Source organism: Schistocerca gregaria, chromosome 4 (genome assembly GCF_023897955.1).
Source record: "Schistocerca gregaria isolate iqSchGreg1 chromosome 4, iqSchGreg1.2, whole genome shotgun sequence".
Taxonomy (NCBI): domain Eukaryota; kingdom Metazoa; phylum Arthropoda; class Insecta; order Orthoptera; family Acrididae; genus Schistocerca; species Schistocerca gregaria.
Window position 1 is genome coordinate 296,744,709 of NC_064923.1, and position 25,467 is coordinate 296,770,175.

General features: G+C 44.5%; 1 protein-coding gene across 1 annotated transcript in view; it reads right to left on the bottom strand.

Moving 5' to 3' along the window:
• LOC126267546 (neuronal acetylcholine receptor subunit alpha-3-like) overlaps positions 1-25,467 on the bottom strand; it is a 149,455-nt gene that overhangs the window by 90,374 nt on the left and 33,614 nt on the right. Inside the window, exons 5-6 of the mRNA XM_049972850.1 lie at positions 22,753-22,957; positions 83-239 (exon numbers count right to left, since the gene is read on the bottom strand). Coding sequence (XP_049828807.1) covers positions 83-239; positions 22,753-22,957 — 362 coding nt within the window. The remainder of the gene's footprint in view (positions 1-82; positions 240-22,752; positions 22,958-25,467) is intronic.

Here is a 25,467-nt window from a genome sequence, read left to right on the forward strand (position 1 = left end):
GTTAACTACGTAACAAATAAAAACACGTTTCGTCAAGTAGCTTCAATGAGAAAGCCAAATTAACTGTATGTATTGTACATACCAAATGCTGGAGCGACGAAAGCTGCTATTTGTATCAAGTTGTGCCTCTTTAGTTCAAACGATACTACCACATTAGATCTCCCTCCGACTTCTTCAGCGTATGACGAAAGCTGCAAATTGTCCCAGTTCCGCGAAGCAAGCTCGTAAACGAAAACCACCTGGAATGCATAAAAAAATAATTTGTGCCTAGTGCTACTTGTAACAGACCACTGTAAATACAAGGAATTTCAGACTTTTGTGTGACTCTAAACAGTAAATGAAAGTAATTAAGCCCAGAACTTGCTGTCCTTCACTGCATTTGGGAAGAGCAACTTGGGGGGGGGGGGGGGGGGAGGGGGAGATTCACCATGACACTGCAGAGTGCAGAACTAAAGATCTATCTGGAGACCAATAGATTTCTAATGTGTTGTGAGTATTAAGTATCTTATTTTATCCTCCTTATAACGTTTCCTGCTTTGTATTTGATTACTGTCACTTAATAACTATAGTGATGTAAGGAAAGCCGCAAGTACTATAATTCCGAGGCACATTTACTCTGAGCTAATCTACATGTCTTTCATCACTGTAAAAGACATATTACAGTTATATTTCTCTTCGTGTAATGTCACGCGTCTCTTTAACATCAATGTGACCACGAGATTTGGAAAGCCTCGACGTTTATATGCATATCGTATAGGCCTCATGAGACAGAGCCGTATAAGAACTATGTAACTACTACTAATCGTCTTAAGGGACCTGAAGATGGCAATACACAGTGCCGAAATTAGTAATCCAGTAACAGCGTTAACATGGCGATCTGCATAAATAAATTTGTTTTCAAAAGAAGACTACAGTACAGAACGACGGATCTCCTCCTGCACTGAATGACCATGTCAACGTAAATAAATGTTTCCATATGTAATGATTTAGGAACTGGACATAGGAGGAAAGGCGAGAAAGACATAAGGTTGATTTGATTACACAGTTTGTTAAGTACGAGCACCGGCAACGTCGACTAAACGCTGCATCCGTAAAACAACTTTATCAGCAATTGCCCACAGCGATTACGATGCGTCCGCAGTTCGTGGTTGTGCGGTAGAACTCTCGCTTCCTGCGCCCGAGTTCCCGGGTTCGATTCTCGGCGGGGTCAGGGATTTTCTCTGCCTCGTGATGACTGGGTGTTGTGTGATATCCTTAGGTTAGTTAGGTTTAAGTAGTTCTAAGTTCTAGGGGAGTGATGACCATCGTTGTTAAGTCCCATAGTGCTCAGAGCCATTTTTGATTACGATGCAATCAGGTAAGGTAGACAATGAACTCGTTCTTGTACATCCCAAATCAAAGAGTCACTTGAATTTAGATTAACTGATCTTGCAGGTCATGCATCTGGAAAACCACTGGAGGTAATTCGTTCTTGGAAATTGTCGTTAAGCAGATCACACAGTTGAGCTCTTGCAAAGCAGAAATCAGATGCTGTACATGGAGGTTTCGATAACGTGCAGATGTCGTGATACACGCGAGAGGCTCTCTGGATGTATTCTCTTTAAAGTAGACCGACCGATAAAAGGGGTGCTTGTGAATCCACATCACACAGTCTCATACGGGGAGTGCGATGGCTCGGTATTACAGTACATCAAATTGGGCAGTTCTGCATTTCACTGCACCCTATATTGTAGAATGTGCCTCGTCAGTCCATAGAATATTGCCCGGCCGCATGTCATCAACGTAGACCCAGGCCAGAAGCCGAAGAGCAAATTCAGAACGTTGCTGCGGATCATGAGGTTTCAGTTGCTTCACTGTCTTGAGCTAGTACGGCTACCAGTGTAAAATAGACCCGTACCTGCTGCACGTACTGCATCGTCAGCTACAGCAACGACAAACCCGTCAGTAGCTTTCACCGGGATACGACAGCTTCCTCTCCCGGGTACCACACCATGCTCATCCGTCTTATGGAATTTCATTCTCATCTTCTTTAAACCCGTTAATGACACCGGGACCATCCTCAGGTCTTTCAATCGGCGATACTCTCTCAGTGCAGCACTGTAAAGTCTGTCGTTCACAGTAATAAATTTCACTAACAACCCGCGGCTACTCTTCTCGATACCCATATTGCTCACTCACGCTATGGCGTGTCAAATGATAGCGCAGATGTCATGCAGTCATACAAACTGTGAGCAGTGCCAGATTTGCACCTGGTGGCCTCATTTGAAACTGATTTGTTGTGCAGCGTAAATCTGTTCCGCATTAACGGATCAGCGTATCTACCAGCATTAGCTGCCATTTGACAATAACAGGACAAATTATACCTTCGTGAATATCAGCACTTTAAGTAAAGTGATGCAATTTTTCCATATAACTATATATTCAAACTTGTAGTGATTTAAATGGCCCTACTACCCTGGTGCAGCTGTTATTACGTGATTAAAAGTGGCACAGGCAGCAGAATATAGGACATTAAGGACCACTAAGTGATATGATGATCATACATTCCAGAGTTAGAATCAAGAACAGCTGCCAACATGAGTAACGTAGAAGCGGATATCCTCGGAGTAGTGAAGCAACTTAAATCGCTTAACAAAACCAAGTCTCCCGGTCCAGACTGTATACCAGTTATGTTCCTTACAGAGTATGCTGATACAATAGCTCCATACTTAACAATTATATACAACCGTTCTATCGACGAAAGATCAGTAACTTAAGATTGCAAAGTGGCACAGGTCACACCGATATTCAAGAAAGGTAGTAGGAGTAATCCACTAAATTACAGGCCCATATCGTTAACATCGATATTTAACAGGATTCTGGAACATGTATTGCGTTCGAACATTATGAATTATCTCGAAGGAAACGGACTAGTGACATACACAACTAGCTTCTTACCCACACGAAGTGTTGAGTGCAATTGACAAGGGATTTCAAATTGATTCCGTATTTACGGATTTCGAAAAGGTTTTTGACACTGTACCCTACAAGCGGCTTGTAGTGAAATTGCGTGCTTATGGAATATCGTCTCAGTTATGTGAGTAGATTTGTGATTTCCTGTCAGAGAGGTCACAGTTCGTAGTAACTGACGGAAAGTCATCCAATAAAAATGGAAGTGATTTCTGGCATTCCCCAAGGTTGTGTTATAGGCTCTTTGCTATTCCTTATCGATATAAACGATTTCGGGGACAATCTGAACAGCTGTCTTAGATTGCTTGCAGATGCCGCTGTCGTTTATCATCAAGTGAAGTCATTAGAAGATCAAAAAATATTGCAAAACGATTTAGGAAAAATATCTCTTTGGTGAGAAAATTAGCAATTAAGCCCAAAGAACTAAAAGTGTGAGGTCATCTACATGAATTCTAAAAGGAATCCGACAAAGGTCGGTTACACGATAAATCAGACAAATTTAACCCTCAACTAAATATCTAGGAACTATAATTATGAACAATGTAAACTGGAAGAACATAGAAAGTATTGTGGGGAAGGATAACCAAAGGCTGAATTTTATTGGCAGAACACTTCGAAAATGTAACAGATCTACTCAAGAGACTGTCTACACTACGCTTGTCCGTCCTCTTTTAGATTACCGCTGCACGGTGTGGCATCCTTACTGGTAGGATTAACGGAGTACACCGTGACAGTTCAAAGAAGGGCAGCACGTTTTGTATTATCGCGAAATGTGGGAGAGTGCATCACGGAAATGTTACAGGAGTTGGGGTCGACATTATTAAAACAAAGGCGTTTCCGGTTGCTGCGGAATCTTCTCACGAAACATCAATCACTAAATGTTTTGTTGACGCCGACCTACATAGGGAGAAACGATCACCACAATAAAAAATGGGAAACCAAGGCTTGGACGGAAAGATAAGAGTGTTCGCTTTTTCCGCGGACTGTACGACATTGTAATAACAGAGAATTATTGTGAAGGTGGTACGATGAATTCTCTGCCAGGTACTTAAATGTGATTTGCAGAGTATAAATGTTGTTGAATACTTTCGGAAATATCGCGTTGATGCATAAGTTCGTAGCGTTTTCCCATAAACGGATACACGCACCAGTCGTCAGTAATATTTTCTCCTTCACTGTTTTCAGCAGTCTGACAACGCCGGGGTAACTTTTGTATTCGGCGACTGTTCGGAGAGAATTTTCATCCGGAAGGGAAATTCCTTGAAGGATATTCGATAGAGATCCTGAAAGGAAAAAAATCTTAACACGCAACATCATGTGAACAAGGTGTTGTGGAATGACTTTCCAACCAAGCTCCTGTATGATGTTCTTTGTCAGTGTAGCAGAATGCGGGTGGGCGTGATCGTGTAGAAGCGTCACTTCAAGCAGTCTTCCTGGTCGCTGTTCTCGGACTGAGTCTGCAAGACGTCTTACTTGTTGACAATACTGTCAGCAGTAAAGTTCACATGGTAGGGACGCAATCAGAAGTACACCAGAGTCTCGCTGATTCACGAAACGCAAACACTGTCTTTTGTTGATGCTCGCCGGTCTTTGTTTGGGGAGTAACTGATTTTTGGGGTTTAACCATTCCTTTCTTGTTCCTTACGTTAGCATAAAGAGATCATTTCTCTTCACAGTAAAGATGCAGGATGGGAATGATTTTCGTTGTTCACGAGCCAGTTGACGACGAACAAGCAGAGACGCACACATGGTCACCCGCTGATTTTTCGTTTTGGCTTAGAACTGTACACCCGATTTTTGAACCTTACGCGTTGCGTGCAAATGTCATAAAATGATGAAAAGATCACAAATGGCCACATATTCCAGCTCTCGAATGCACCGGAATGGCTCATTGTGTAGTAGTGTGTTTAAACCATCGTCTTTAATCCATGAAGGTCTTCCTAAATGTGGAGAGTCGCTAATGCGAAACGATCATTCTTAAGACAAGAAAAGAATTTTGTTGCCATGCCCTGTCCAATAGCATTATCCCAGTACATAATAAAAATGTTTCTGGCAGCCTCCGCTGCCGCCACCTCTCTACTGAACTCGAACAGAAGAATATATCAGAAATGTTCTGATTTATCCATTTTTCGCTCAATTTTCTAGCGTCCACGGCTCCTCCCACTATTTCCGAATGGGAAAATGACATTATTTAAACTCAAATCGTAACAGCGAATTACAAATAAAAATAAATCGTAATTTATTGAAACCCTCAGGTGTCTACAGGTGTTGTTGATGTACATCGATGGGGACAGTTCAATATGTGTGCCCCGACTGGGACTCGAACCCGGGATCTCCTACATGCATGGCAGACGGTCTATCCATCTTTTCTTCTTTTCAATTTTTTTTATTTTTGTTCGATATAGTTCGTTGCGTTTGGTCTAGGCGGACGTCACAAGACATCCGTTCAAGTTGATCGTTGATTTCTTGACTCTCATAGTTTCATTACAAGAGAGCATGCAGCCCTCTGACCGAACACTTTGAGCTACCGTGCCAGCTGTCTGAGTCACCGAGGACACATATGAATAGCGCGACTGCAGGGACTTACCCCTTGCACGCTGCCCGTGAGACCCACATTCTACATACGTAATGTACCTAATAAAATGAAACTTCCTGGCATATTAAAACTGTGTGCCCGACCGAGACTCGAACTCGGGACCTTTGCCTTTCGCGGGCTAGTGCTCTACCATCTGAGCTACCGAAGCACGACTCACGCCCGGTACTCACAGCTTTACTTCTGCCTGGTAGAGCACTTGCCCGCGAAAGGCAAAGGTCCCGAGTTCGAGTCTCAGTCGGGCACACAGTTTTAATCTGCCAGGAAGTTTCGTATTAGCACACACTCCGCTGCAGAGTGAAAATCTCATTCTGGATACCTAATAAAATGTTTGCCCATCCACTCATTACTCGCTCCCACTAAGGTGACGATTCCCGTAATAGTTCGAGCAACCTGTGCGCAATCGCACAGATGAAAGTCAATGGCCAGGTAGCCTTTAACTATATTATATGAAGAAGGCAACTGTTCTCTTTCGATATAGTTAGAGGCTACCCGGCCATTGACCGTCGTCTGTGCGAATGCGCACAGGTTGCTCGAACTATTACGGGAATTGTCACCTTAGTGGGAGCGAGTAATGAGTGGATGGGCAAATATCTATTATGTACATTACGTATGTAGACTATGGACAATTGGTAATGTGGGTCTCACGGAGAGCGTGCAAGGGATAAATGTCTGCAGTCGCCTTATTCATCTGTGTCTCGGTGGCGCAGATGGATAGAGAGTTTGCCATATAAGCAAGAAATCCCGGGTTCGAGTCAGGGTTAGGGCACACATTTTCAACTGACCTCATCGAGGTATATCAACAACACCTGTCGGGAGCCAAGGGTTTCAATAAATTATCATATATTTTAACGAAGCTGCACGGTGATCAATGGTATGTGTTCGTTCGAGAACAGTTGCTGTCTTCATACTAATAAAAACGACAATCAATCAATAAACTCATGGTAACCAGAAAACCAACATGAAAAACTAAAACGCAGAGATTTTATGCATCAACCTAACCTACTATGTAGAGAGAAAAGACAAGGGGAAAAAAACTTCAGATTCTTCTATGCCGCCGGCCGCGGTGGTCTCGCGGTTCTAGGCGTGCAGTCCGGAACCGTGCAACTGCTACGGTCGCAGGTACGAATCCTGCCTCGGGCATGGATGTGTGTGATGTCCTTAGGTTAGTTAGGTTTAAGTAGTTCTAAGTTCTAGGGGACTGATGACCACAGCAGTTGAGTCCCATAGTGCACAGAGCCATTTGAACCATTTTTCTATGCCGCTTTAAAACACATGATGAAAACTAATAATTCAAACTTAGGTTTCCGGGTTGCCAACTGAGCCAAGGATTTTTCCATCCATGCGCAATATTTACTCATTTTTCACAGTCTTCTTTTTCAGGCTCTTTGAACGGTAGTCATTTGAGACTTTTTAGTGTTACGTCCGATTTTTAACCGACCAGAGAGTTTTAGCTTCTGCAACGTTCTTTGATGGCAATGTGTTTTTTCTACGATCCCTCTATTACTACGTGAGCCGCACGATATCTAGATGTTTCTAAGCTATGCCTACGCGAAAAGGAAATAAATGTTAGTTACAAATCCGCGCTTATATTGGTTTTTAGTGGACCTAAAGATGGCATAAGTGTTAACCCAAATTTAGTTGTTTCAAATGAGTTCCTTCGATGCTATGGCTGTAGTGATTCGATTTCTTTATTTGTTTCATCAGCCGCCGTCCCATGTCCGCGAGAACGATTGATTTCGAGAAGTCCTACAACGGTCATCGGAAGGGTCTAGGCCGCAAATAAGGCTTTTTGTTTGGGGAATTTTTAAGTAGCATTCCGTGGGTGATCTCGTTAATCCGCATGGCACAGTGGATCTACACAAGTACGCACCTTCCTTACAGCCAAGTCCACCGCTGTATGTACGAGTAGTTTTTTTTTTTCTGGTACGATGGTATCTGCCAGGTGGGCAACAACCTTTGTCACACAGGTCGCAGTGTACGTGTCCGGCTCAGAGAGTACCAGGATGAGTTTATTCTACTCCCCTGGCCAAAAACGTCCTCTCTAGAACCTGTGAGACCACCTCGAGCCTGCCGCGCTGGTCTCGCGGTTCTAGGCGCGCAGTCCGGAACGTTGCGACTGCTACGGTCGCAGGTTCGAATCCTGCCTCGGGCATGGATGTGTGTGGTGTCCTTAGGTTAGTTAGGTTTAAGCAGTTCTAAGTTCTAGGGGACTGATGACCACAGCAGTTGAGTCCCATAGTGCACAGAGCCATTTGAAACCACCTCGAGAGGACTGTTAGTGTCACTGATCCTCAACCGAGGAATCTAGTGCAGCGGGGCAAAGCAGGGTAGTCGGCATGATGACAGACGCCTCGCCGAGCAACTCACAGTGCTTTTGTTCCCTCCTACATTACCGTAGACATTCAGTCAATACTCAACGCCTCTCAGGATCTCAACGCCTGAACGCAACTTGCACACCAGTACAAATACTGTTCGCACATCCTTGCAGGACCTAACACACCGGTCACGTACCTCGAGTCAGGGGATGCACTTGTTGAAACAAGGCAAGTTACCATTCGGGGAATACGACGTTTTCATGACATTGCTGATTGTCAACACGGCGACCAATTAAGTGAATAAAGCCGTACAGATAGCTTCCTCACGAGAAATATGCAATGACTGCACACTCTCTTAGGAAAGTTATTTACGTAACTAGTACAGTGGCCACTTGGCGGCAGTAGGCAGACGCTCATCGTCACTGCTACGCCTATACGCGACACATGCCATTGGGTCGCAGTCGGGTCCCTCATGTCCTTACACCATCACCACTGAAGGCTACGAGGAGATCGAACTTTAGAAACTTCATGTGTTCTCATCATAAACACCCATCAACATATGCTAATTTGCAAGTTATTAGCTCTTCCTTTTGTCATTAGTCTACTGTACTAGTCCTCAGATAGATTTAATTCAGCCCACCAGAAATTTTTCCCTGTCAGCTTCTTCGTCCTAGAGTAACACTTTAATAGAACATAATGAATTACTTTTTGCTTATATTCCAATCTCCGTCTTCTCCCACAGTGTTCACCTTCGATGATGACCTCTAGTTCAAATTGTTCAAATGGCTCTGAGCACTAAGGGACTTAACATCTGAGTTCATCAGTCACCTAGGACTTGGAACTACTTAAACCTACCTAACCAAAGGATATCACACACATCCCTGCCGAAGCAGGATTCGAATCTGCGACCTAGTGGTCGGGCGGTTCCAGACTGAAGCGCCTAGAACCGCTCGGCCACAGCGGCAGGCCGACCTCTAGTACCATGGACGTTGATGATCGCTCCTGTCTTATCACGTCATATCATCATGTCCTTCTTCTTGTTAATGTCTTCAATGTATCCTCTCCTCGCCGGCTCTGCAGGGAACTTTATATTAATCTGGTGTCTGTTCTTTCTGACATATCCGAAAGAACAGAGACCTTTTCGATCCAACAGCCACTTTGAATAAAGTCACCAACGAATTAAAGACAATGACTGAGAGGGGGGGTTGATTTAAATCAGTGGTGAAAGTTGAAACCTGAGATTCGAACCCGGGTCTCTTGTCTTCTAGGCAGATGCGGTTACCACTGCGCCATCCATGCACAGTGGTTACATTGGTCGGACAAATTTGTACAGGGCTGGGATTCGAACCCGCGTCTCCTGCCTGCTTGGCGGATGCGCTGGCCACTGTGCGGTCCAGACACCATGGTCATATTCGTTGGACATGTCCGGAAGAACAGAAACCACATCTTTTCATTGCAGATGCACACCATATTCTAACTCAGGGAATTGGCGAAAGGGCAGGAGTAACGGGCCAATTGGCAAACGGCTATACATAAGTAGTGTGTACGTAAGTTTAGAATTTGGATCTGATGAGAAGTATGCTAGGGTAGTCCACACAGATGTGATGACCTCTGTGTCCGTAAGGCAGTCTTGCATCTGTCATCAGATGCAGCGCAGCTGCCTAACGAAGAGGCGACTCGAGTTAGAATCTCATTTCGACACAAATTTTCAACTTTCCTCATTAATTTAAATCCATGCCCACTTTCAGCCCATGTATATGAAACTTTTTTGTCCTATTTATCATTTTATTAGCAATCTACCTAATTTTCAACATCCATCTGTAGCAACACATCTCGTCTGCTTTGATTTTCTTTCTTTCCTGTTTTCTCCCTGAGGATGGTTGACTTCCACACAATGCTGTGTCAAAAACGTACATTCCAAGAAATGTCTTCCTCAAATGTTTGAGACCAGTAGATTTGTATTGGCCAGGAATGCTATCTTCAACTGTACGAATCTGCTTTTTTTTATTTTCTCCTTGCTTCGTTCTTGATGTGCTACTTTAGTTACAAGGTAGCAGAATTTATTCACTCCGTTCACCTTCCCCTATTTTGGTGTTAAGGTAGCCACTAATTTGATTTCAGCTATTTGTCATTCCTCATAGTAAAGTAGGTCATGTTTCAATGAACATGTGAAATGTAGAATTTGTGTACATAATTTACCTTTTTCACAGATGTGCCAAATATAATTATTCACGCACTAAAACACAGTGGTCAGATGAGCAGAATTTGTTAAACGTTGTCTTTCGGATACACATCTATACTTCGCAAACCATCTCATGGTGTGTGGTGGTTCTAACTGGCTCTGAGCACTTAGGGACTTAACATCTGAGGTCATCAGTCCCCTAGAACTTAGAACTACTTAAACCTAACTAACCTAAGGACACATCCACACCCGAGGCAGGATTGGAACCTGCGACCGTAGCGGTCGCGCGGTTCCAGACTGAAGCGCCAAGAATCGCTCGGCCACAACGGCCGGCGTGTGTGGTGGAGGGTACTATGTGTGTGTATCACTGTAAATTCCCCTTATCCATCTCGTGAATAGTGGGTGGGGATAATTTTTTTTTTTTTTTTTAATTTATGCGTTTTCGAGACGTGCCCATAGAGCCGTGTCGATAGCGGAGGGTCCATCATGACTATACGATACTGAGGGCAACAAAATACCCAGTCCCTGAGAGGAGGATATCTCCGACCCGACTGGTAACCGAATCCAACAATAGTTGTCGGTAAGATTCAGTGTGAACAGGTATCTCTTAAATTTTATGGTCTTTCCTCAAGGAAGTAACCTACTGGTCGACTCCTCTAAATATGTACACTCTTGAAATTTTTAACAGTAAACCACACCGTGATACGTGCTTGTGTTTTAGGAGCTGTCACTGGAGTTGGATGACACTTCCTCGTTTGCTAAGCGAACCTATTGATCTTCTGTTTCTTGTATCAGACCTGTTTGTTAGGCACATTCAGGTAGTGTTCAAAAGAGGGTATGCTGTACCTCCTGAGGATTCTTCGAATGATTTACGTTAATAAGTCTGAGTTGGTGACTTTTATGTAGTCGTTTCATTTGAGATCGCTCGTATGCATGCCCCTTCTGCCAGATATTAACCTGCTTCTAGTGATGGTTAGGCAATTGTGAACTCATACAGTAGCTGATCGTTTCGCCTTTTATTATGCGATATATTACAATTGTTTGAGTGCTAACTGTCAATCCCTACACCTGTCTCGATGCTCTGCAGGTGTTCCTGACTTTCGCTTCATCTTTCCATCGTTGCAGCTGCTATCTACACAGCATCACCCAGTAACAGCCTCATATAGCTTCTTCCATTGTCCACTAGGCGATCTATATATGCTGTGACCAGTGATGAGCCTATAACACTCCTCCTGAGATACGAATTTACTTTTATTTTTACCTTCACAGGTTTTCCTGCTGTGTGTGATATAAGGTCAGCGATACATTCCACGAACTGTTCATCCCAATCACAAACCTGGTCTGACACTCTGCCAGCTCGCTTACAGCGCAAAACTGTATCGAACACCATCCGGAAATCATCCTGTGTCCAGCATATCCGGCCTTGGTGATCTCGTGAACGAACAAAATGAAGTGGGTTTCTCTAGTTCGTTGCCAGTGGAATCCATGTGGACTCCTACAGAGGAGAATTTTCGGTCACTACAAAGATAAAAGATAAAGAGTTTGGCGCAAGGCCCTGACGAGGCTGCTAGCCTGATTGTGGCACTAGGATAGGGACGGTAGTGAGACCATTCATTGCCCCGACGACCTTTATACCTCCGAGGTAAATTCCCAGTAATCATTTGATAGCAGACTGAGTCGATCTGGAGAGACTGGAACGAGGAATAATCCCCAATCGTACCCACCTGCACCTAGAACCTTAAGGGTGGAGTCCAGTGTTAAACTTGCTGGACCAGAGATCACCAGAGGGCGGCCTCGGGGCTACGTCAATCCATCCGGACCGCTGATGGTAGTTGAAATACCTTGATAAAACGTATGATATACCAGACGTGTGATACAGTTTGAATATAAATATTATATTTATATTATTATTAGGTCTTCACCACCCACAGAGACCTCTCGGCTACTACCTTCCTTAAAGTGACTACAATTTACAAATATTGTAGTGACATATTCTTGTTTATTGTAATGTTTTCTTATTTCGCGCCGTCCCAAGATTTTAAAAGTAATTCAATGTATTTTTCATTTTCAGTTCCTGTTTCCATCAGTTTTCAATACGGCTTCTAACGAAGCAAAAACTGACGAAAAGTTTTGCGTTTTCATTGAAGGATGGGGAGTAAAGTACTTTTTTATCGGAATGAACAATTACAATCTTAATTGTGTAATATGCAGCTAAAGTGTTGTCGTTTCGAAAGTACCTTTCAAAATGGCGTCTGCAACGGACTTGCGTCTAAGGCAGAGATCTTTAACGGAATTTCATTTGATACAAAACCAAAGCATCGCAGATACTCATAGGGGATTTCTGAACGTCTACTGTAATGTAGGAGAGAACAAAAGCACTGTGAGTTGCTCGGCAAGGCGTATGTCATCATCGCAAGTTCACTCAAACCAGTCCGATCTCTCGCATTCCGTCCGGCTGGACGCAGCTGTGACTCCTGCAACGTGCGGGCACTCTCGTCCGAGGTGATCGGTGGATCACAATCAAACACCTCGCCGCTCCACTGGACGTCTTGTTGGTAGTGCTGACATGGTCGTTCACCAAGCGAAGGCGTCGATGCTCGAACCTGAGACTCCTGGTAGCCGAGCTGAAGCCAGGACCCACCGCGCCGCTTACACAGGTTACACAGAATAGTTACAGCATCGCTTCGAGACTGGCCCCTAAAAGTGTAGACCAGCACAGGTCCGATCCGACCTCTCGACTGACCTGGCACACACTTGTCTCTTGCTAAAATTGCCCGTCCATCTATACTGCTTTTCCCTTCGCTTCTGACGTATTCTCGGAGACAGCAACTATGGCATGAGTAATTTCCCATACGTCAACCATTTATACATCACCCTTCTAACTCTGGCCTAGTGCCCCCACCTCATACGCTGCAATAACTTCAAGCAACGCTGTAGTTCCCTGCCTATCTGTTGCTTCACACCAAACACATCGTGCGTGCAATAATGCCGTCGCAGCTAGCGCGCTGTTTACTCTGCCTGGCCTATTGACTGCCGACTATTACTACACACTTCCAGCGGCCCCAGACTTCACCGCCGCCGGCCGCGGTGGTCTCGCGGTTCTAGGCGCGCAGTTCGGAACTGCGCGACTGCTACAGTCGCTGGTTCGAATCCAGCCTCGGGCATGGATGTGTGTGATGTCCTTAGGTTAGTTAGGTTTAAGTAGTTCTACGTTCTAGGGGACTGATGACCAAAGCTGTTTAGTCCCATAGTGCTCAGAGCCATTTGAACCATTTGAACTTCACCGCCCAACCGCACATTTACTGAAATTTAACAAAATTCCCCTTTTCTACGATTAAGACTAATACTAGCGCAGCAACCAGTTCAGGTACTGAAAGGTGTGTGCCCGATTCATCGCCGCCTACAGAACACCTTGAGCAAGGAAGGACAACCTCTGTGGAATTGCTTGCGCGTAACGAAGCTGATCGTGATAACTTTTTGTCGAACAGCGTCACAGGCAGTGAAACTTGGGTTCATAACTTCCAACCGGAAAAAATCTCCGTCCATGAGGTGGCGCCACACAAAATCTCCTTAGAAGAAAATGTTCAAAGTCGCACGCTCTGCCAGTGAAGCCATTGCGACAGTCTTCTGGAATTCTGTTTGAGGTCCTCCCTCATGGTCCAAACATCTATCTTCATCAATCTTTAAGGAGTATTGTATCACCCTCGCCACAAAAATGCGAATTGAAATCTCCTTCTCCACGACAACGCAATGCCTCACACAAGTCTACACGCCCGAGAGGAGTTCACAACATTTCATTTGACTATTCATCCACATCCACCCTACAGTCGGAATCTCGCACCTTCCGATTTCCATCTGTTTCTCTCAATGAATGATGCACTCCGTGGGAAGCAGTGCTTGGGTGATGTGGAGATTATTAATGTAGGAAGACATTGGCTCCAACGTCGACGACTGAGTGATAGCATTCGGCTACACTGACCGGCTCAATAACGTGGCGTAAGGCAGTTGCATTCAACGAATATTATGCTGGAAAATTGGGTTTTGTAGCTAAAAGTGGGGGTAGTAATATGGTTTACTGGAACCCGAACTAAGACTAACCTGCTTTCAGAAAAAAATGCATTTATTACTAAACGCCTCTAATGCAACCACTCGGAACGCCATATTCTGCCACTGAGCTAGGAGACTTCCAAATTCTTTCGCGTACTCTTTTAGGTATGCCGTCATGACCCGTCGTTATCCCTCTGTTGAGCGGCCTCAGCTTATTTTTTAGCTAATCTTTTTTTTTAGCATATTCAGTATACCCTTCCTCTAACCAGATGCAACAGAGCCGCTAATAATGGTGCAACGTATCCTCAATGCACAATGACTTGCAGAATCTGTACAGGTAATGTAAATTACTCGGTAATAATATGCTGTACTGGAACTCCGAATAAAACCAGCCCGCTTTCAGAAGAAACATTTGTTGCATTAATAACGAATACCCCTCTTAGAACCACTTGGAACGCCTCATTCATCCACAGAGTAGATGGCGTCAGACTGTATGTCATGCACTGGCAAATTACTAGCGTACACGAAACGTAACTCCGTGGCCGCCACTGCGGTTTGGTAACTACCATCGTTCACTTATCCGAGAATTTGAAAGGAAAGGTCTGCATTTTTGAAAGGTGGCAGCCAATCCACTTTTCATGAGATTTTGTAGTTTTGTCAAGTTCTACAGAGTGTCTCGGCCTGTGTTTTCTCATATTTCATACGAAGGCAAGGCAGAATATCATGTGTCAAGAGCGGATTTGAGTGAGTTTCATCTTCATCTTTACAAAGTCTGATATTCAACACAACATGTATCTCCAACCACCTTCGCTAAAGACAGATTTTATAAACGCGGGGCCTAAATAGAATTGGAAGTGCGTTGGTGAATTCCGATGGAATTTCGTGGTTCAGCTTCATAGCAGGTTTTGGAAACGGCCGTTGAGTTTGATTTTGAAACTAGGGATAAGCCATCACTATGGAGGCCACTTACTTGCCACTTTCTCAAACTTTGGGTGGCGACTGCATCCTTCAGATCCACGCCGAAGCCACGCGGTTGCTGAAATATCGAATAAAGCAACCAGGAGTTAATTCTTCTGTCTTCTGACTGGAGGAGTACCTAGTTTTTAATTTGGGTCATCAGTCTACTGACTGGTTTGATGCGGCCCGCCACGAATTCCTCCCCTGTGCTAACGTCTTCATCTCAGAGTAGCACTTGCAACATACGTCCTCAGTAATTTGCTTGACGTATTCCAATCTCTGTCTTCCTCTACAGTTTTTGCCCTCTACAGCTCCCTCTAGTACCATGGAAGTCATTCCCTCATGTCTTAGCAGATGTCCTACCATCCTGTCCCTTCTCCTTATCAGTGTTTTCCACATATTCCTTTCCTCCCCGATTCTGTGTAGAACCTCCTCATTCCTTACCTTATCAGTCCACCTAATTTTCAACATTCGTCTATAGCACCACATCTCAAATGCTTCGATTCTCTTCTGTTCCGGTTTTCTCAGAGTCCATGTTTCACTACCATACAATGCTGTACTCAAGACGTACATCCTCAGAAATTTCTTCCTCAAATTAAGGCCGGTAATTGATATTAGTAGACTTCTCTTGGCCAGAAATGCCTTTTTTGCCATAGTGAGTACGCTTTTGATATCCTCCTTGTTCCGTCCGTCATTGGTTATTTTACTGCCTAGGTAGAAGAATCCCTTAACTTCATTGACTTCGTGACCATCAATCCTGATGTTAAGCTTCTCGCTGTTCTCATTTCTACTACTTCTCATTACCTTCGTCTTTCTCCGATTTACTCTCAAACAATACTGTGTACTCATTAGACTGTTCATTCCGTCCAGCAGATCATTTAATTCTTCTTCACTTTAACTCAGAATAGCAATGTCACCAGCGAAACGAATCATTGATATCCTTTCACCTTGTATTTTAATTCCACTCCTGAACCTTTCTTTTATTTCCATCATTGCTTCCTCGATGTACAGATTGAAGAGTAGGGTGAAAGGCTACAGCCTTGTCTTACACCTTCTTAATACGAGTACTTCGTTCTTGATCGTCCACTCTTATAATTCCATCTTGGCTGTTGTACATATTGTATATGACCCGTCTCTCCCTATAGCTTACCCATACTTTTTTCAGAATCTCAAACAGCTTGCACCATTTTATATTGTCGAACGCTTTTTCCAGATCAACAAATCCTATGAACGTGTCTTGATTTTTCTTCAGCCTTGCTTCCATTATTAGCCGTAACGTCAGAATGGCCTCTCTCGTGCCTTTACTTTTCCTAAGGCCAAGCTGATCGTCACCTAGCGCATTCTCAATTTTCTTTTCCATTCTTCTGTATATTATTTTTGTAAGCACCTTCGATGCATGAGCTGTTAAGCTGATTGTGCGATAATTCTCGCACTTGTCAGCTCTTTCCGTCTTCGGAATTGTGTGGATGATGCTTTTCTGAAAGTCAGATGGTATGCCGCCAGACTCATATATTCTACACACCAACGTGAATAGTCGTTTTGTTGCCACTTCCCCTAATGATTTTAGAAATTCTGATGGAATGTTATCTATCCCTTCTTCCTTATTTCACCGTAAGTCCTCCAAAGCTCTTTTAAATTCCGATTCTAATACTGGATCCCCAATCTCTTCTAAATCGAGTCCTGTTTCTTCTTCTATCACATCAGACAAATCTTCACTCTCATAGAGGCTTTCAATGTATTCTTTCCACCTATCTGCTCTCTCCTCTGCATTTAACAGTGGAATTCCCGTTGCACTCTTAATGTTACCACCGTTGCTTGTAATGTCACCAAAGGTTGTTTTGACTTTCCTGTATGCTGAGTCTGTCCTTCCGACAATCATATCTTTTTCGATGTCTTCACATTTTTCCTGCAGCCATTTCGTCTTAGCTTTCTTGTACTTCTTATTTATTTCATTCCTCAGCGACTTGTATTTCTGTATTCCTGATTTTCCCGGAACAAGTTTGTACTTCCTCCTTTCATCAATCAACTGAAGTATTTCTTCTGTTACCCATGGTTTCTTCGCATCTACTTTCTTTGTACCTATGTTTTCCTTCCCAACTTCTGTGATGGCCCTTTTTAGAGACGTCCATTCCTCTTCAACTGTGCTGCCTACTACGCTATTCCTTATTGCTGTATCTATAGCGTTAGACAACTTCAAACGTATCTCGTCATTCCTTAGAACTTCCGTATCCCACTTCTTTGCGTATTGATTCTTCCTGTCTAATGTCTTGAACTTCAGCTGACTCAACATCACTACTATATTGTGATCGGAGACTATATCTGCTCCTGAGTACGCCTTACAATCCAGTATCTGATTTCGGAATCTCTGTCTGACCATGATGTAATCTAATTGAAATCTTCCCGTATCTCCCGGCTTTTCCAAGTATACCTCCTCCTCTTGTGGTTCTTGAACAGGGTATTCGCTATTACTAGCTGAAACTTGTTACAGAACTCAATTAGGCTTTCTCCTCTTTCATTCCTTGTCCCAAGCCCATATTCTGCTGTAACCTTTTCTTCTACACCTTCTCCTACCACTGCATTCCAGTCGCCCATGACTAGATTGTCGTCCCCCTTTACATACTGCATTACCCTTTCAATATCCTCATACACTTTCTCTATCTGTTCAACTTCGGCTTGCGACGTCGGCATGTATACCTGAACTATCTTTGTCGGTGGTGTTCTGCTGTCGATTCTGATTAGAACAACCCAGTCACTGAACTGTTCACAGTAACACACCCTCTGCCCTACCTTCCTATTCATAACGAATTGTTCACCTGTTACACCATTTTCTGCTGCTGTTGATATTACCCGATACTCATCTGACCAGAAATCCTTGTCTTCCTTCCACTTCACTTCACTGACCCCTACTATATCTAGATTGAGCCTTTGCATTTCCCTTTTCAGATTTTCTAGTTTCCCTATCACGTTCAAGCTTCTGACATTCCACGCCCCGATTCGTAAAACATTATCCTTTCGTTGATTATTCAATCCTTTTCTCATGGTAACCTCCTCCTTGGCAGTCCCCTACCGGAGATCCGAATGGGGGACTACTCCGGAATCTTTTGCCAATGGAGAGATCATCATGACACTTCTCCAACTACAGGCCACATGTCCTGTGGATACACGATACGTGTCTTTAATGCAGTGGTTTCCATTGCCTTCTACATCCTCATGTCGTTGATCATTGCTGATTCTTCCGCCTTTACGGGCAATTTCCCGTCCCTAGGACAAGAGAGTGCCCTGAACCTCTATCCGCTCCTCCACCCTCTTTGACAAGGCCGTTGGCAGAATGAGGCTGACTTCTTATGCCGGAAGTCTTGGGCCGCCAATGGTGATTATTTATCAAAATTTAGGCAGTGGTGGGAATCGAACCCGGGACCTAAAACTTTTTGATTATGAATCAAAGACGCTACCCCTAGACCACGGGTACCTAGTAAATTGGAAAATTCTTGTCGACCGATCAGCTCGCCCCTCCAAGTGTTTTTTGTGTCTCGGCAAGGCGGCGAGATTGCTTGGATTTTAAGCAGAGTTGATCACCTTCTGTGCTGGTGTCTGTTGAGTGTAGTGTTTATGATATGGGAACTCCATAAATGATTTTGGCTGGGAGTTAGCTCCAGATTTTTCTCACTGGAAACGATGTATGATTTCCAAAGTAATTTGTCAAAAGCAATACGGGTTTCTTTCAAGCAACTGCCTAAACAAATGCAAGACGTACCGATCTCGTTCTTTATCCATGCATAATTCATTTCAAGCATCGTGTACTCTTTCAAGTCTCGTACTTCTTTTCACTGCTAGTCGCAAGGCATTTTTGACGACTCAAGCTTTACTAAAAAAGGTGTTGAGATTTACCTTCAGTTATTCTCTGAATGCCTGAATCTTCGTATGTCAGCAGATGAGCACCCATGTTGCGTATCTTACTGACCCCAATTCTCGCTGAATATACACCGATGATGATGATGTTGATGATGAGTCCCATAATTCTTTACAGAGCGTAGGAGAGCGACGCGGGAGACCCACGCCGCTTTACTAGGCAAGATTCTAGTGGACGTGGTTTGCCATTGCCTTCCTCCGACCGTAATGGGGATGAATGATGGTGATGAAGACGACACAACAACACCCAGTCATCTCGAGGCAGGAAAAACCCCTGACCCTGTCCAGAATCTAACCCGGTCTCCATGATCGGGAAGAGAGATCTCTACCGCGAGACCACGAGGATACTCTACTGGCCATTGAAATTTCTACACCAAGAAGAAATGCACATGATAAACGGGTATTCGTTGGACAAATATATTATACTAGAACTGACATGTGATTACATTTTCACGAAATTTGGGTGCATAGAGCCTGAAAAATCAGTACCCAGAACAAACACATCTGGCCCTAAAAACGGCCTTGATACGCCTGGGCATTGAGTGAAACAGAGCTTGGATGGCGTGTACAGGTACAGCTTCCCATGCAGATTCAACTCGGTAACACAGTTCATCAAGAATAGTCACTGGCGTACTGTGACGAGCCAGTTGCTCGGCCACCACTGATCAGACGTTATCAGTTGGTAAGAGATGTGGATAATGTGCAGGCCAGGGCAGCAGTCGAACATTTTCTGTACCCAGAAAGGCCCGTACAGGACCTGCAATATGCGGTCGTGCATTATCCTGCTGAAATGTAGGGTTTCGCAGGAATCGAATGAACGGTAGAGCTGCAGGTGGTCACACATCTGATAGGTAACATCCATAGTTCAAAGTGTCGTGAATGCGAACAAGAGGTGACCGAGACGTGTAACTAATGGCACCCCATACCATCACGCCGGGTGATACGCCAGTATGGCGATGACGAGTACACGCTTCCAATGTGCCTTCACCGCGTGTCGCCAAACACGGATGTGACCATCAGGATGCTGTAAACAGAACCTGGATTCATCCGAAAAAATGACGTTTTGCCATTCGTGCACCCAGGTTCGTTGTTGAGTACACAATCGCAGGCGCTCCTGTCTGTGATGCAGCGTCAAGGGTAACTGCAGCCATGGTCTCCGAGATGATAGTCCATAGTTTTGCAAACGTCGTCGACCTGTTCGTGCAGATGGTTGTTGTGTTGCAAACGTCTCCATGTGTTGACTCTAGGATCAAGACGTGACTGCACGATCCATTACGGCCATGCGGATAAGATGCCTATCATCTCGACTGCTAATGATACGAGGCCATTGGGATCCAGCGGAGTTCCGTACTATCCTCCTGACCCCACCGATTCCATATTGCGCTAAGTCATTGGATATTGACCAACGTGAGAAGAAATGTCGCCATATGAGAAACCGCAATCGCGATAGGCTACAATCCGACCTTTTTCACAGTCAGATGGTACTCATTTCTCCTCCTAACACGAGGCATCATGACAACGTTTCACCAGGCAACGCCGGTCAACTGCTGTTTGTGTATGAGAAATCGGTTGGAAACTTTCCTCATGCCAGCACGTTGTAGGTGTCCCCACTGGCGCCAATCTTGTGTGAATGCTCTGAAAAGCTAATCATTTGCATTTCACCGTATCTCCTAACGGTTAAATTTCGCGTCTGCAGCACGTCATCTTCGTGGTGCAGCAATTTTAAAGGCCAGTAGTGTACATGATTAATCAATGACAGTTTCCGCTTACGGATCATTTGAATTTAAAATTTTATACTGTAGTTCCTGAGTATTCTCTATTTTGTGAAAGAATGAGTATTTGAAATCAACTTAATTAGGTAACGTTTACGCCACTGTGCACAGGCGCATGCCGTCGTGCCTCCTGATCTCATTAACCTCATGTACTCTTCGACAGAAAGTTATTAGAAACCATTTAGCAAAGATCAATTCCTAATTGATCGATCTGAAGCCCTGATGTCAGGTTACCCTAGTGTGGTTCCTTGCGATAGAACTTAGGACTAAATACAGTTAATATTTATGTGACTGCAAGCGACTTAGTGCTCAAGGAGTTAGAGAATGATAATCACTGACTCGCTGAAGAGGAAGCTCATGGTAGCGGAAAAGTCCATTTTACACGGTGAATGTGGGTTCCGACGAAGCCACATTTACCACTATTTAGTCGTTTTCGATATTTTATAAGCAGTGGGCACTTTTTACTTTCGTTACACATCAACTGGAAAACAAATAAGCAGCCAATTCATGCAAATATGGCTCATTGAGGAACTAATTACACTCATGCTCATTATTAATTTAGGATAATGCTGATACATGGTAAAACAAAGCTCTGGTTGGCGGTTTGTGGGTTTAAATCACCTTAGGGTATGTCCATATGGTGCATTTGACCTGCGGTCGTCACACGGTGGCGCTAGCAGCAGTCCACATATTCAGTATGTGTTGGTGCATATCAGAGTACGGTGCAGCAAGTAAGTATGCTGACGTTTTCAGACGTGCAAATAGAGACTGTGCGTTGAAGTGGCTCAAAGAACACATATTGATGACGTTATGAGGGTAGAATACTAAGGCGACCTGAGGCTGGTCAAACAGCAGGTCGTAGCACGGGACCTCCGTGTGCCACAAAGTGTGATCACAAGATTATGACAACGATTCCAGCAGACAGGAAACGCATCCAGGCGCTACAGTACGGGAAATCCACAGTGCACAACATCACAAGAAGACCGATATCTCACCATCAGTGCCCGCAGAATGCCTTGCTCAGGACCTTCCTGCAGCAACAGGAACAGTTGTCTCCAGACAAAGTCTACAGAAGACTGAAAAGACATGGTTTATTCCCCCAGAGACCTGCAAGGTGCTTTCCACTGACGCCTTGTTACAGGAGAGCCAGTAAAGCCTGGTGTCAAGAACACAGTACATGGTCATTGGAACAGTGGTCCCAGGGTAGCTTCACGGACGAGCCTGAACAGTGATTCTCACTGGGTTTTCATCTGACATGAACCAAGAACCAGATACCAACCCCTTAATGTCCTTGAAAGGGACCTGTATGGAGGTCGCTTTTTGAAGGTGTGAGATGGGATTGTGATTGGTGCAAGTACAACCCTGCATGTCTTTGACAGAGGAACTGTAACAGGTCTGGTGTATCGGGACGTCATTTTGCACCAGTATGTTCGCCTTTTCAGGGGTGCAGTGAGACCCACCTTCCTCCTGGTGGATGATAACGCACGGCCACATGGAGCTGCCATCGTGGAAGAGTACCTTGAAACACAAGATATCAGGCGAATGGAGTGGCCTGCCTGTTCTCCAGACCTAAACACCATCGAGAACGTCTGGCATGCTCTCGGTCGACGTATCTCTGCACGTCTTCAGACCCCTACGACACTTCAGGAGCTCCGACACGCACTGGTGCAAGAATGGGAGGCCTTGCCCCAGCAACCCGTTGTGCGGTCTGTGTACGTGTGCATGGTGATCATATCCCATATTGATGTCTGGGTACTTGCGCATGAAACAATGGAGTTTTGTACCAAATGTGTTTCGGGTCGGTTTTCTCAACTTATCACCAGTATCCAAGGACTTAAAGATCTGTGTCGTGTGTATTACCTATATGCTTATGCTATTAGCGCCTGTTTTATGTAGTGCACATATGCTTAATTTATGAGCATGACTGTAGAACAATAAAGTGAAAGTGGTTCCACATTCCCTTATAGCCATCCAGCAGCTATCGATGTGCGAACGCTACGCTAAGTAAATAGCAGAAGTACTGACCTCCATGAGTTCGAACTTGAGCTTCTGGATCGGCAACTTGGAGGCGAGCCGCAGGGTGCAGTTGTGCCTGCTGTAGGGCCAGCGAGAATTGTCTTGCTTGCAGTGCGAGCGGAAGTAGGCAGGTGGCATACACTCCACGTAGCCAGTAGAGGACAGGAAGCACCTTGTGTTGACCAGAGACGATTCGTCTGGGTCGTCCTGCCACCTGCAAAACACACAGTTCCATTGTCGTCATTGTCGATCAATGTTACAAGCATAAATCACACACACACTCACACGGAGTCCTTCACGGCGGCATTCTGGTACCTGTTGGTACTCACAACAGCTTCGTGAACTGGCTGCAAACGTCCTCGTGGAGCTGAAGTTAGTCGTTTAGACCGAAACCGGTTACTGTAATTAATAAACAAGTATCTACTGTGATCTGCCCTGGTTCTTTTCATTTACACTGTTAAATGCGATCGCTGTCGTTCTGATATGGCATCTGTAACTGTACGTCATTTATACGAGGAACCTTTTTTCTGAAAGTAGATTGATTCCATCCGTCATTCTAATAGAATCAATTTTCGTCCATATGGAGTGTCGTCTTAGTTGTGTGACTGGATTCGTGATTTCGTCTCAGAGAGGCCACAGTTCGTAGTGGTAGACGGTAAATCATTGAGTAGAACAGAAGTGATATCTGGCGTTCCGCAAGGTAGTGTCACAGGCCCTCTGCTGTTCCTGATTAACATAAATAATCTAGGTGGTAGTCTGAGCAGCCCCCTTAGATTGTTTGCAGATGATACTGTAATTTACCGTCTAGTAAAATCATCAGACGATCAATTCTAATTACAAAATGATCTAGAGAGAATTTCTGTATGGTGTGAAAATTGGCAATTGGCACTAAACAAAGGAAAGTGCGAGGTCATCCACATAGGTACTAAAAGATATCCGATAAATTTTGGATATACTTTAATTCGCACAATTCTAAGGGCTGTCAATTCGACTAAATACCTAGGAATTACAATTACGAGCAACTTAAATTGGAGAGACCACATAGATAATATTGTGGGCGAGGCGAAACAAAGACTTCTATTTCTTAGCAGAACACTTAGAAGATGCCACAGACCCACTAAAGAGACAGCCTACATTACACTTGTCCGTCATCTGCTGGAATACTGCTGCACGATGTGGGATCCGTACCAGGTAGGAGTGACGGAAGACATCGAAAAAGTGCAAAGAAGGCAGCCCGTTTCGTGTTATCGCGCAGTAGGGGTGAGAGTGTCAGTGAGATGATACACGAGATGCGGTGGCAGTCACTAAAACAAAGACGGTTTTCTTTGAGGCAAGATCTATTTACGAAATTTCAAGCCCCAACTTTCTATTCAGAATGCGAAAATATTTTGTTGACACCCACCTACGTAGGGAGAAATGATGATCAAAATAAAATAAGAGAAATCAGAGCTCGAACGGCAAGAGTTAGGTGTTCCTTTTCGAGAGTGGAATGGTAGAGAAGTAGTACGAAAATGGTTCGATGAACCCTCTGCCAGGCACGTATGTGTGAATTGCACAGTATTCATGTAGATGTACATGTTGACCATATAATTCCCACACACATTTGGCTACAAGACCATATTTTTCAACATAATCTCCGTTCAATGCGACACATCACCTTACGGGTAGCGCATGTATGCTCGCACGGTGCCACCCTGTTGGTGGATTTGGTAACCAACGTCTTGCTGTATCGATAATCTCTCCATAATTCACGTAAAGCTTCCCACGGAATCGCTCAGTCATTGGGCCAAACAGATGGAAGACGGAAGGTGCGAGATCCGGGCTGTAGTCCAGTTAAGTTTTGTGAACTCCTATCGGAGTGCACAAATTTGTGTGACGCCTTGCACTGTCATGGAGAAGAAATTCGTTTGCATTTTTCTGTTGACCAACACGCTTAACCTGTTTCTTCTATTTCGTGAGGGTTTCACAGTACACTTAAGAGTTGATCGTTGCCCCATGAGGGAGATCCAGAAGAAAGTCGCTATGGCTTTACTAGCTGAGGGTATGAGTCTGATAATAGATGATGTAGCACAACTCTGTCGACTGTATTTTTGTTTTCGGTTTGAAGTGATGAGCCCATGTTTCACCGCCTATGACTACGTTAGACAAAAAAATTGTCACGATCAGCATCGTGACCCACAGATGGACCTTCCTCGCTCTTTATGGTCTTTTGTTAGGCGACGAAGAATCCAGCGTGCACTTGCCTTTGAGAACCCCAAGTGGTGGACGAATTTGTCAGCACTTCCAACAGAAGGAAGGAAGATAGATTTAATTTAACGTCCCGTCGATATCGAGGTCATCAGAGACGGAACGCAAGCTCGGATTGTGTCAAGGATGGGCATCGAAACCGGCGACCCCCTTTCAGAGGAATCATCCCGGTATTTGGCTGGAGCGATTTAGGGAAATCAGGGTAAATCTATATCAGGATGGCTGGACGCAGGTTTGAGCTGTCGTCCTCCCGAATGAGAGTGCAGTGTGCTAACCACAGGGACGTCTACAGGGCAGAGAGGTGCTTGATTGTGAGCCGTTTATCACCCCGAATGTGAGTGTGCGCCCCCACGTTCCAGTACTGTAGGAGTTACAGATGTGTGCAGCCGACCGGCACGCGAGTGAGGAGACATGTTTGCGCAACGTGGTTGATATGATGACAGGGGCGTCGCGCAACGACTCGCCGTGGTTTTGTTC